At 37.0% G+C, this 13,590-nt stretch overlaps 1 protein-coding gene across 3 annotated transcripts in view; it reads right to left on the bottom strand.

The window, feature by feature from the left end:
* Window positions 1-13,590, bottom strand: part of LOC133609500 (A-type potassium channel modulatory protein DPP6-like) — a 464,599-nt gene that overhangs the window by 219,140 nt on the left and 231,869 nt on the right. Inside the window, exon 1 of one of the 3 annotated variants that reach the window (XM_061965113.1) lies at window positions 333-957. The exons of the other annotated variants lie outside the window; for them this stretch is intronic. Coding sequence (XP_061821097.1) covers window positions 333-386 — 54 coding nt within the window. The 5' untranslated portion in view covers window positions 387-957. Of the gene's footprint in view, window positions 1-332; window positions 958-13,590 lie in introns of those variants that run through there. 3 annotated transcript variants of the gene reach the window in all.

Here is a 13,590-nt window from a genome sequence, read left to right as displayed (position 1 = left end):
TGTCACGCTAATGACACGTGATTGTCAGGTCTTGCAGCGGCAGACCACACACACGGGCACGCACCCACCCACACACACGCACACACACACCTCAGCTTAATAGTTGATGCTCATTTGACTGAAGTGTGTGTGTATACATATACATATATATATATATATATATATATATATATATATATATATATATATATATACCGTATATATATACATACATATATATATATATATATGCACACACACACACACACACACACACACACACAGACACATATATATGTATCTATATGTATGTATATATATATATATATATGTATTAGGAGCTTGCACGCTACCTGGTCCTGCTGCTGAGCCGCTTTGAGCGAGTTGCTGTCCTTGGCTGTGGTCATGCTGACGATGACAAAGGTGCAAAAAGCAAAAGGATGGAAGATTTGCAACCGTTTGGTCGCAACTGGTAGCGGAGGGAAGAAAAAAAGGAGCTCTTGCGAAGAGGAAGGTGAGCAACAAGGAGGAGGAGGAGGAGGAAAAGACGCGATGCTCAGGACTAGGAGGAAGAGGAGAAGGTGGGGATACTGGAGGGCGAGAGAGAGAGGGTGAGGGAGAGAGAGAGGAGCTTCCACGCGCAACAGTTAAAGATGTATGCAAATGAGGCTGTTGAATTCACCAGCTCATTGAATATTAATTTCCCTCATTAGCATAAAAGCACATCTTGTATACTTTCTCAGCTTGTCAGCTTGCCTGATTTGTGCAACAGACCATATTCAGACTGTGAAAAAAGACGGGAGTATTTTACGTCCCCACACGCTTGGAACGCGGCCAAAGGGGTCGCGAAGCGAACAAAACCCGGTTGCGGTCCGCTCCTCGACAGTCAAATGAGGTAGCCGCCACCTTTCATAAGAGAAAGCAATAGAAAGACTCCAATGATAAGTCAAAATGATGTCCTTTAATTCACACAATTGCCATTCTGTGCATGATACACACCGCAGATGAGGATTTATTTGAATTAAATATATAAATATCTAAAAAAAAAGATAAAGAATAGTTTGTAAAAAGAAAACATTTTAAAACAGAGACGAGAAATGTTTATTTACTTTTTACATGTTGTAAAAATGCTAAAAACATAATTAAATATAAAGTGTGTATTAGGGTTGTAAGGTATAGCGGTATTAGTATAGTATCGCGATACTAATGAATCATATTCGGTACTATACCACCTCTGAAAAGTACCGGTCCCCCACCACCTCCGTCGTCATCACAAAGTGCCATAGCTGGTTTTACCGGCAGAGGAGCATGTTCGGCAGCGCACAATCACGGAGTACTTACAAGCAGACACAGTGTGTGGACAGAAAAGGGAGAACAATAAAAGTGAAGTTATAACACTGAAACGCCCTCAGGAAGAGGTGCTTTAAGACATGGCTAGCTAGCGAGCGTCTAAAGTCCAGCCGCTGTCGGCACTGTTTTAGCTACTTCTAAATCACTAATCCTGGTCTCCATGGCGACAAATAAAGTAAGTTTCTTACAAGTATCATCCCTGCAGGACGAGGAATAGCTAAACATGCTTCACTACACACCGTAGCTCACCAGCGTCAAAACGTAAACAAATGCCTACACTTAACATCCACTGTAATGATACCAAGTACAGGAGCGTATATAGTCGATACTACTATGATTACATCAATATTTTTTGGCATCACATCTTCTTTTGTTTTTTTTATTTATTTATGTTTATAAACTCAGTAAGCATGTCCCTGGACTCATGAGGACTTTGAATATGACCAATGTATGATCCTGTAACTACTTGGTATGGGATTGATACCCAAATTTGTGATATCATCCAAAACAAATGTAAAGTATCAAACAGAAGAATAAGTGATTATTACATTTTAACAGAAGTGTAGATAGAACATGTTAAAAGAGGAAGTAAGCAGATATTAACAGTAAATGAACAAGTAGATTAATAATTGTTTTCTACCACTTGTCCTTAATAATGTTGACAAAATAATACAATGATAAAAGATACAATATGTTACTGCATATGTCAGCAGACTAAATTAGGAGCCTTTGTTTGTTTACTTACTAATAAAAGACAAGGTGTCTTGTATGTTCACTATTTTATTTAAGGACAAACTTTCAATAAGAAACATATGTTTAATGTACCGTAAGATTTTTTTGTTAAAATAATAATGCCAATAATGCCATTTTTGCGGCCTCCTTTATTTAGAAAAGTACCGAAAAGTATCAAAATACATTTTGGTACCGGTACCAAAATATTGGTATCGGGACAACACTAGTAGCAACACGGTTGTAAAAGTTAAGTATTTTTGTGATTGCCCTCAGATTTTTTATTAAAAAAAAAAGGGAAAAAAAGCCAATAATGCCATTTTTTGTGCTTCCCTTTATTTAGAAAAGTATCGAAAAGTACCGAAAAGTATCGCAATAATTAAAATATTGGTATCGGGACAACACCAGTGTGTAGTATTAGTTATTCGTGTCAACAATTCAGCTTTTTCCTCTTGATCACTGCTCGTTTTTTAACATTGGATTTAATATTTCAAAAATTATATAATTTGGTCTTGTCTTTAAAAAAAATAAAAAAATAATAATAATTAAAAAAACGATGCGTGGGTCACAATTTTATTTTCTTCAACTAAGACACACGACTACCGTAGTTTTCGGAGTATAAGTCGCTCCGGAGTATAAGTTGCACCTGCCGAAAATGCATAATAAAGAAGGAAAAAAACATATATAAGTCGCACTGGAGTATAAGTCGCATTTTTGGGGGACATTTATTTGATAAAACCCAACACCAAGAATAGACATTTGAAAGGCAATTTAAAATAAATAAAGAATAGTGAACAACAGGCTGAATAAGTGTACGTTATATGAGGCATAAATAACCAACTGAGAACGTGCCTGGTATGTTAACGTAACATATTATGGTAAGAGTCATTCAAATAACTATAACATATAGAACATGCTATACGTTTACCAAACAATCTGTCACTCATAATCGCTAAATCCCATGAAATCTTATACGTCTAGTCCAGGGGTCGGCAACCTTTATCAGTCAAAGAGCCATTTTGACCAGTTTCACAAATTATAGAAATCTATGGGAGCCGCAAAATATTTATGAAATTTTAAATGAAATAACACTGTATACGAAGATAATTTTTTGCTTTGTGCTATGTATTAATCAGGGCTCTCAGACCCGCTGCCCACACCTTTATATGAGATTTGAAAGCTGGTGCGGCATGCGGGTTTCAAATGAATGACGCTTGACAGCGTCATGCGTGCCGTGTTGGTACAGCATATAGCACCCACCATAACAGCGTTCCTAAACAGCTTCACGTGGTATGTGGCTTTTGCTTGCTTACGTAGGTGACAGCAACGCATACTTGCTCAACAACCACACAGGTTACACTGACGGTGGCGGTATACTTTTTTTTTTTAACACTCTTACTAATAATGCGCCACACTGTGAACCCACACCAAACAAGAATGACAAACACATTTCGGGAGAACATCTGCACCTTAACACAACATAAACACAACAGGACAAATACCCAGAATCCCATGCAGCCCTAACTCTTCCGGGATACATTATACACCCCCGCTACCAAACCCCGCCCACCTCAACCGACGCACAGAGAGAGAGAGAGAGAAGGGGGGTTGATGTGTGAGGGAGCAGGGTTGGGGTGGGGACGGGGTTTGGTGGTAGCATGGGTGTATAATATAGCCCGGAAGAGTCAGGGCTGCATGGGATTTTGGGTGTTTGTTCTGTTGTGTTTATGTTGTGTTAAGGTGCAGATGTTCTCCCGAAATGTGTTTGTCATTCTTGTTTGGTTTTGGTTCAAAGTGTGGCGCATTATTAGTAAGAGTGTTAAAGTTGTTTTATATGACCACCGTCAGTGTAACCTGTGTGGCTGTTGACCAAGTATGCCTTGCTGTCACGTGCGTGTGCAAGCAGAAGATGTATATTGTATAACAAGTGTTGGGCTAGCACGCTGTTAATATAAATTGTAGAAGGCGCTAAATGTTGTACCATCATGGTACACCCTTATTATAGCTGTAAGGGTGAAAATCGGTGAATATTAATCCCGGGGGAGTTTTCTGCGAGAGAAACTGAAATCCGGAAGTCTCACTGGAAAATCGGGGGGTTCAGCAAGTAAGCTGCTGAGCCGCATCAGAGTGATCAAAGAGCCGCATGCGGCTCCGGAGCCGCGGGTTGCCAACCCCTGGTCTAGTCTCTTACGTGAATGAGCTAAATGATATTATTTGATATTTTACGGTAATGTGTTAATAATTTTACACATAAGTCGCTCCTGAGTATAAGTCGCACCCCCCCAAACTATGAAAAAAACTGCGACTTATAGTCCAAAAAATACGGTAGTTTCTTTTCACACTTAAAACGAAGAACGTTAGAAATTGAAATGTGTGGCACCACCTGTGAAATGAAGTCTTTCAAGTTCATGTTTTATGACGTTTTACTCGTAAACACGCTTAGCTTATTTTTACACTTGTATGGGCGCAACTTCAAAGATGACAATGATGAGGCTAATAAAGCATTATCTATAACCTGGACAGGTCACGCAGGGATGGCGATGGCCACAGTTTGACGCTGGAACTGATCGTGTTTGCATTGCTCTCACTGGAGCGCGTACATGAAGTGGTAAAAAAAAAAAAAAAAGAACCTTGAAAAGAAAAAAGTGTTTTGTAATGAGAGACATTGACTGAACTGTTGTGTGTCTGCACTCAGGTTTAACAAGCCTGGTCCTGATTGGCCACTTTAATTCATTACATTTACAAAGCCACGTGTTCCCAGCATGCACCAGGAGGCAATTACTCACTTTGATTTGTTCGGAGATGCGCTTATTGTTAATTAATACCCTCGCTGTCTACAGTTTGACTCTTTTTTTTTCTTCTTCTGTGGTCCTTGCAGTGGAGCGTTGATGTGATGCACACTTAATTAAAAGAGAGAGGTAGCGCGCTGAAGGCAATTACCCACAATCCTGAGCGCATATCATGCACGCCAACGTCTGACCTTATTGTCTACATGGAATAAAAACATTCCATTTCTTTATTGCCATGTTGTTACATTTTCATATAGAGGATCTTTGACTAAAAACAGCAGTGCACGTATGTTATAAAGAGAATCTTTGACTAGCGTTTTTTTTTTTTTTTTTTTAACAATAGTTTCTCAAAAACAGCAGCACACTCCAGGTATACAGAGTATCTTTGACTTGCGTTTTCTTACAGCAGGTCTTCAAAAATAGAGCACTCCTGTTATAAAGAGGATCTTTGACTTGCGTTTTTTGTTTTGTTTTTAACAATAGTTTCTCAAAAACAGCAGCACACTCCAGTTATATAGAGGATCTTTGACGTGTGTTTTCTTACAGCAGGTCTTCAAAAATAGCAGAGCACTCCTGTCATAAAGAGGATCTTTGACTAGCGTTTTTGTTTGTTTGTTTTTTAACAATATTTTCTCAAAAACAGCAGCACACTCCAGGTATAAAGAGGATCTTTGACTTGCGTTTTCTTACAGCAGGTCTTCAAAAATAGCAGAGCACTCCTATCATAAAGAGGATCTTTGACAAGCGTTTTTTTTTTTTTAACAATAGTTTCTCAAAAACAGCAGCACACTCCAGCTATATAGAGGATCTTTGACTTGCGTTTTCTTACAGCAGGTCTTCAAAAATAGAGCACTCCTGTCATAAAGAGGATCTTTGACTAGCGTTTTTTGTTTTGTTTTTAACGATAGTTTCTCAAAAACAGCAGCACACTGCAGGTATATAGAGGATCTTTGACTTGCGTTTTCTTAAAGCAGGTCTTCAAAAATAGAGCACTCCTGTCATAAAGAGGATCTTTGACTAGCGTTTTTTGTTTTGTTTTTAACGATAGTTTCTCAAAAAACAGCAGTACACTCCAGGTATATAGAGGATCTTTGACTTGCGTTTTCTTACAGCAGGTCTTAAAAAATAGAGCACTCCTGTCATAAAGAGGATCTTTGACTAGCGATTTTTGTTTTGTTTTTAACAATAGTTTCTCAAAAACTGCAGCACACTCCAGGTATATAGAGGATCTTTGACTTGCGTTTTCTAACAGCAGGTCTTCAAAAATAGCAGAGCACTCCTGTCATAAAGAGGATCTTGGACTAGCGTTTTTATTTTTGTAACAATAGTTTCTCAAAAACTGCAGCACACTCCAGTTGTATAGAGGATCTTTGACTTGCATTTTCTTACAGTAGGTCTTCAAAAATAGCAAAGCACTCCTATCATAAAGAGGATCTTTGACAAGCGTTTTTTTTTTTTTTTAACAATAGTTTCTCAAAAACAGCAGCACACTCCAGGTATATAGAGGATCTTTGACTTGCGTTTTCTTACAGCAGGTCTTCAAAAATAGAGCACTCCTGTCATAAAAAGGATCTTTGACTAGCGATTTTTGTTTTGTTTTTAACAATAGTTTCTCAAAAACTGCAGCACACTCCAGGTATATAGAGGATCTTTGACTTGCGTTTTCTAACAGCAGGTCTTCAAAAATAGCAGAGCACTCCTGTCATAAAAAGGATCTTTGAATAGTGTTTTTTTATTAACAGTAGTTTCTCAAAAACAGCAGCACACTCCAGCAATATAGAGGATCTTTGACTTGTGTTTTCTTACAGCAGGTCTTCAAAAATAGCAGAGCACTCCTATCATAAAGAGGATCTTTGACAAGCGTTTTTTTTTTTTTTTTTTAACAATAGTTTCTCAAAAACAGCAGCACACTCCAGGTATACAGAGGATCTTTGACTTGCGTTTTCTTATAGCAGGTCTTCAAAAATAGAGCACTCCTGTCATAAAGAGGATCTTTGACTAGCGTTTTTTGTTTTGTTTTTAACAACAGTTTCTCAAAAACAGCAGCACACTCCAGTTATATAGAGGATCTTTGACGTGTGTTTTCTTACAGCAGGTCTTCAAAAATAGCAGAGCACTCCTGTCATAAAGAGGATCTTTGACTTGTGTTTTTTTTTTAACAATATTTTTTCAAAAACAGCAGCACACTCCAGGTATATAGAGGATCTTTGACTTGCGTTTTCTTACCGCAGGTCTTCAAAAATAGAGCACTCCTGTCATAAAGAGGATCTTTAACTGGTGTTTTTGCAGGAGGCTTTTAAAAGCCTCACTACACTCTTGTAAAATATATGATCTTTGACTAGCATTTTGGCAGCAAGTCCTCAAACACAGCACAGCACTTCTGCCACAGAGGAAGTTTTAAGGTATGGTAGTAAGAGTGAAAGTAGAAGTTTGGCCCCTGGGGTCTTTGCTTCTTAAAACTATCAGAAGTCTTTAAAGCAGCACTGATGTCCGACCCCAAGCCTCCATTGAAGATGCTCTCTAATGTTGGGGGCGAGAAGGTCTCCATCATGCCCGCAGCAATGGAGTCCTCCCACCCCCGCTGCTGACATTCCACGGCTGAGTGGCGAAGGCCGACGCGTCACAGGCGGAGTCAAGTGTTGGACAAAGTGTTTGGGTGGAGGACGTGTATTTATCTAGGAGCAGGAGCAGGCGGGGGCGGCCCGGCAATTTTCTCCTCCGGAACACACACAAACAAAATGGGTGGAAGTCGCCACCTGCCGACTGTGCGGACCTCTTTTTCTCCGGTGCCACGCAGTGCAGGAAGTATTTAATCCAAACACGTTGCCACTTTTTGTTTTTGAAGAAACTGCAATGCGTCTGCGGGGGTTTGACGTGGGAATGAACGCAACACTGACGGATGATTTCCACGGCTGCACAGAATGTTCTTGAAGAGTGCAGTCGCCTGTCACACACTAGAGTGCGTGTGCGCTCTGAGTGTTTCTATGCAAATATTGTAGTACTGAACCTTCCGGCTCGGCGGCGTCGTTTTGAGCACACAATGTTCACGTTCCCGCGCTCAATCTGTTACTTTCTTACGCTTTGGAGACGCTCGCCTCATCTCGCTTTGTCCTCCATTCTTCAGGACATTTTGGACTGTGCTACGCTTCCTACGTTGTGGGGACACTTTGTGGGAACACTCTACCCACTGCAGAAAGCCGGGTGCATGAAGGGCCTGCTAGGGGGAGTTTGGTGTGGAACAGGGGTCGGCAACCCGAAACGTTGAAAGAGCCATATTGGACCAAAAATACAAAAAACTAATTGTCTGGAGCCTCAAAAAATGAAAAGCTGTATATAAGTGTTATAGTGAAGGCAACACATGACGTAAGTGTCTATATTAGTATACATACTATCAAAATTACTTTAAAAGGTATTATATAAGTGTTATAATGAAGGCAACACATGACGTAAGTGTCTATGTTATATTAGCCTACTGTCAAAATGACTTTAAAAGCCTTATATAAGTGTTATAATGAAGGCAACACATGATGTAAGTGTCTATATTAGCTAAAATAGCCTGCTATCAAAATGACTTTAAAAGCCTTATATAAGTGTTATAATGAAGGCAACACATTATGTAAGTTTGCTATCAAAATGACTTTAAAAGGTCTTATATAAGTGTTATAATGAAGGCAACACATGATGTAAGTGTCTATGTTAGCTAAAATAGCCTACTATCAAAATTACTTTAAAAGTATTATATAAGTGTTATAATGAAGGCAACACATTACATAAGGGTCTATATTAATTATATTAGCCTACAATCAAAATTACTTTAAAATGTCTTATATAAGTGTTATAATGAAGGCAACACATGACGTAAGTGTCTATATTAGTTATATTAGCCTACTATCAAAATTACTTTAAAAGCCTTATATAAGTGTTATAATGAAGGCAACACATGACATAAGTGTCTATATTAGCTAAAATAGCCTGCTATCAAAATGACTTTAAAAGTCTTATATAAGTGTTATATTGAAGGCAACACATGATGTAAGTGTCTATATTAGCTATAATAGCCTACTATCAAAATGACTTTAAAAGTATTATATAAGTGTTATAATGAAGGCAACACATGACGTAAGTGTCGTATTTTCTGCACCATTAGCCGCACCTAAAAACCACAAATTTACTCAAAAGCTGACAGTGCGGCTTTTAACCCGGTGCGCTTTATATATGGATAAATATTAAGATTCATTTTCATAAAGTTTAGGTCTCGCAACTTCGGTAAACAGCCGCCATCTTTTTTCCCGGTAGAACAGGAAGCGCTTCTTCTTCTACGCAAGCAACCGCCAAGGTAAGCACCCGCCCCCATAGAACAGGAAGCGCTTCTTCTTCTACTGTAAGCAACCACCCGCCCCCGGAAGAAGAAGAAGCGCGCGGATTTTCGTTTCATTTCCTTTGTGTGTTTACATCTGTAAAGACCAGACCACAAAATGGCTCCTACTAAGCGACACGCGTATAACGCAGAATTTAAACTTAAGGCAATAAGTCATGCCGAAGAACACGGAAATAGAGCAGAAGCAAGAGAATATAACATAAATGAATCAATGGTGCGTAGGTGGAGGAAGCAAGAAGATGACCTGCGCCAGGTAAAGAAGACAAAACAGAGTTTCCGAGGGAACAAAGCAAGATGGCAACTGTTGGAGGACAAACTCGAACAGTGGGTTGTTGAGCAGAGAGCAGCAAGCAGAAGTGTCAGCACCATCACTATTCGAATGAAGGCAACAACGCTAGCAAGCGAACTTCACCTGGATGATTTTAAAGGTGGTGCTTCTTGGTGTTTCCGGTTCATGAAAAGACGCTTATAGACTACGGTGTCGTCACGGACTACAAAGGCGGACTCGCACAATTTTTCAGGATTTATAGAGATCCCAAATACAGATCAGCAGGTACCAGAAGGTAAGAAAAGTTGTGTTTGCATAATATTGCGAAACAAAGTCCCAGATAATATGTCTTACCTTACACACACACTTTTCAATTCGGACACCGAAGACGAAGAATTCGAAGGATTTACGAATGAAGAATAACTTCAGAAAGTGAGCGCTATGTTTATTTTGTGTGTTGTGACATTAACGTTCGAGCAACATTATGTTGCTATTGCTCTGCACTATTTTGAATTTTACTATGTTTGTGATTGCACATTTGCGTACATTTTGGGACAGAGTTGTTAGAACGCTGGTTTTTAATATATTATTAAAGTTTGACTGACCTATCTGACTGTTTTTTTGACATTCCCTTTAGCGCAGCGTAGGCGCGGCTTATAGTCCGGGGCGGCTTATAGGTGGACAAAGTTTTGAAATATGCCATTCATTGAAGGTGCGGCTAATAACCCGGGGCGGCTTATAGTGTGGAAAATACGGTATATTAGCTAAAATAGCCTACTGTCAAAATGACTTTAAAAGTCTTATATAAGTGTTATACTGAAGGCAACACATGATGTAAGTGTCTATATTAGCTATAATAGCCTACTATCAAAATGACTTTAAAAGTCTTATATAAGTGTTATAATGAAGCCAACACATGACGTAAGTGTCTATATTAGTTCTATTAGCCTACTGTCAAAATGACTTTAAAAGCCTTATATAAGTGTTATAATGAAGGCAACACATGATGTAAGTGTCTATATTAGCTAAAATAGCCTGCTATCAAAATGACTTTAAAATGTCTTATATAAGTGTTATAATGAAGGCAACACATGACATAAGTGTCTATATTAGTTATTTTAACCTACTATCAAAATGACTTCAAAAGGTGTTATATAAGTGTTATAATGAAGGCAACACATGACGTAAGTGTCTATACTAGTTATTTTAACCTACTATCAAAATGACTTTAAAAGGTATTATTTAAGTGTTATAATGAAGGCAACACATGACATAAGTGTCTGTATTAGTTATTTTAACCTACTATCAAAATGACTTTAAAAGTCTTATATAATTGTTATAATGAAGGCGACACATGACATAAGTGTCTATATTAGTTATTTTAACCTACTATCAAAATGACTTTAAAAGGTCTTATATAAGTGTTATAATGAAGGCAACAAATTACATAAGTGTCTATATTAGTTATATTAGCCTACTGTCAAAATTACTTTTAAAGTCTTATATAAGTGTTATAATGAAGGCAACACATGAGGTAAGTGTCTATATTAGTTATTTTAACCTACTATCAAAATGACTTTAAAATGTATTATATAAGTGTTATAATGAAGGCAACACATTACATAAGTGTCTATATTAGTTATATTAGCCTACTAACAAAATTACGTTTAAAGTCTTATATAAGTGTTATAATGAAGGCAACACATGTTGTACATTTCTGTATTAGTTATTTTAACCTGCTATCAAAATGACTTTAAAAGGTCTTATATAAGTGTTATAATGAAGGCAAAACATGACGTAAGTGTCTATATGAATTATTTTAACCTACTATCAAAATGACTTTAAAAGGTATTATATAAGTGTTATAATGAAGGCAACACATTACATAAATGTCTATATTAGTTATATTAGCCTACTAACAAAATTACGTTTAAAGTCTTATATAAGTGTTATAATGAAGGCAACACATGACATAAGTGTCTATATTAGTTATATTAGCCTACTGTCAAAATGACTTTAAAAGCCTTATGTAAGTGTTATAATGAAGGCAACACATGACATAAGTGTCTATATTAGTTATTTTAACCTACTATCAAAATGACTTTAAAAGGTATTATATAAGTGTTATAATGAAGGCAACACATTACATACGTGTCTATATTAGTTATATTAGCCTACTAACAAAATTATGTTTAAAGTCTTATATAATAGTTATAATGAAGGCAACACATGACGTAAGTGTCTATATTAGTTATTTTAGCCTACTATCAAAATGACTTTAAAAGGTCTTATATAAGTGTTATAATGAAGGCAACACATGACATAAGTGTCTATATTAGTTATATTAGCCTACTGTCAAAATGACTTTAAAAGCCTTATATAAGTGTTATAATGAAAGCAACACATTACATAAGTGTCTATATTAGTTATATCAGCCTACTATCAAAACTACTTTAAAAGTCTTATATAAGTGTTATAATGAAAGCAACACATTACATAAGTGTCTATATTAGTTATATCAGCCTACTATCAAAACTACTTTAAAAGTCTTATATAAGTGTTATAATGAAGGCAACACATGATGTAAGTGTCTATATTAGCTACAATAGCCTTCTATCAAAATAACTGTGTCGCAGGCTGAAGCAAATTTTCGTTGACAGAAATGTTGAAATGTAATATTTATTCTACACATTTTTACAACATTAGAAACCATTAGTGAATCAGAGGCTAGTCAGAAGGTGAGATAACTCCTGGAAATTACTGGCTTTTAATGGCTAAAGGTATAGATGTGTGAGTCCAAGTTAAAGGAAACGGCAGGTTTCTTCTAATGGTTTTATTACAATCTTTGCAAGCTAGGTAATGTTTGCTGTGGTCTGGAACAACATGGCACACAAACAACTATCAGAAATGCAGCCAATATTACATACAGATAATGTGTCATGTGACATGTTAAACTAAATTATATACAAAAAGGTAAAGGATATTAAATGAGCTCAAATTTCCTACAAATGAGGCATAATGATGCAATATGTACATACAGCTAGCCTAATTAGGATGTTAGCATCGATTAGCTTTCAGTCATGCACTGACCAAATATGCCTGATTAGCACTCCACACAAGTCAATAACATCAACAAAGTTCACCTTTGTGCAATCACGCACAGCATAAAATGTTTGGTGGACAAAATGAGAAAGGAGGAGTGGAAGATTTTACATGTAAACAAACTGTTGCATCACAGTCCACACTATGGTGAGTTCAAGAACCACCGAAATTAGTAGGACAAAACGATGTTCGCCAAATAGTCTCATCTATGAAGCATTCACACAAACATATTAAACAGTGGGCTTTCTAACAATTGGGAAGGTTTGTGTCATGTTTGTCCTCTAACATACTAAAACAAAAAAATAATTTTCTCCCCATCTTTTTCCATTTTCATACTTTTAAAAAAATGCTCCCGGGAGCCACTAGGGCGGCACTAAGGAGCAGAGGTGGGTAGAGTAGCCAGAAATTGTACTCAAGTAAGAGTACTGTTACTTTAGAGATTTATTACTCAAGTAAAAGTAATGAGTAGTCACCCAAATATTTACTTGAGTAAAAGTAAAAAGTATGTTGTGAAAAAACTACTCAAGTACTGAGTAACTGATGAGTAACATACACACACATATCATATATCCATCCATCCATCCATTTTCTACCGCTTATTCCCTTTGGGGTCGCGGGGGGCGCTGGAGCCTATCTCAGCTACAATCGGGCGGAAGGCGGGGTACACCCTGGACAAGTCGCCACCTCATCGCAGCATATCATATATATATATATATATATATATATATATATATATATATATATATATATATATATATATATATATATATATATATATATTTATATACACATAAATTGATGTATACAGTATATAATTTATATTTATTTAGTTTGCCGTTTTTGTTTACATGTTAAAGGTGTTTTAATGAATATACATGCATGTTTAACATACGGATTCCTTTCTTTCATGAAGTCAAGAATATAAGTTGGTGTGTTACCTGATTCTGATGACTTGCATTGATTGTAATCAGACAGTAGTGCTGGTAATGTCCACG

Source organism: Nerophis lumbriciformis, linkage group LG07 (assembly GCF_033978685.3).
Source record: "Nerophis lumbriciformis linkage group LG07, RoL_Nlum_v2.1, whole genome shotgun sequence".
Classification (NCBI taxonomy): Eukaryota; Metazoa; Chordata; class Actinopteri; order Syngnathiformes; family Syngnathidae; genus Nerophis; species Nerophis lumbriciformis.
The sequence above is the reverse complement of the archived record's forward strand: the minus strand, read 5'-3'. Positions and strand labels throughout refer to the sequence as shown.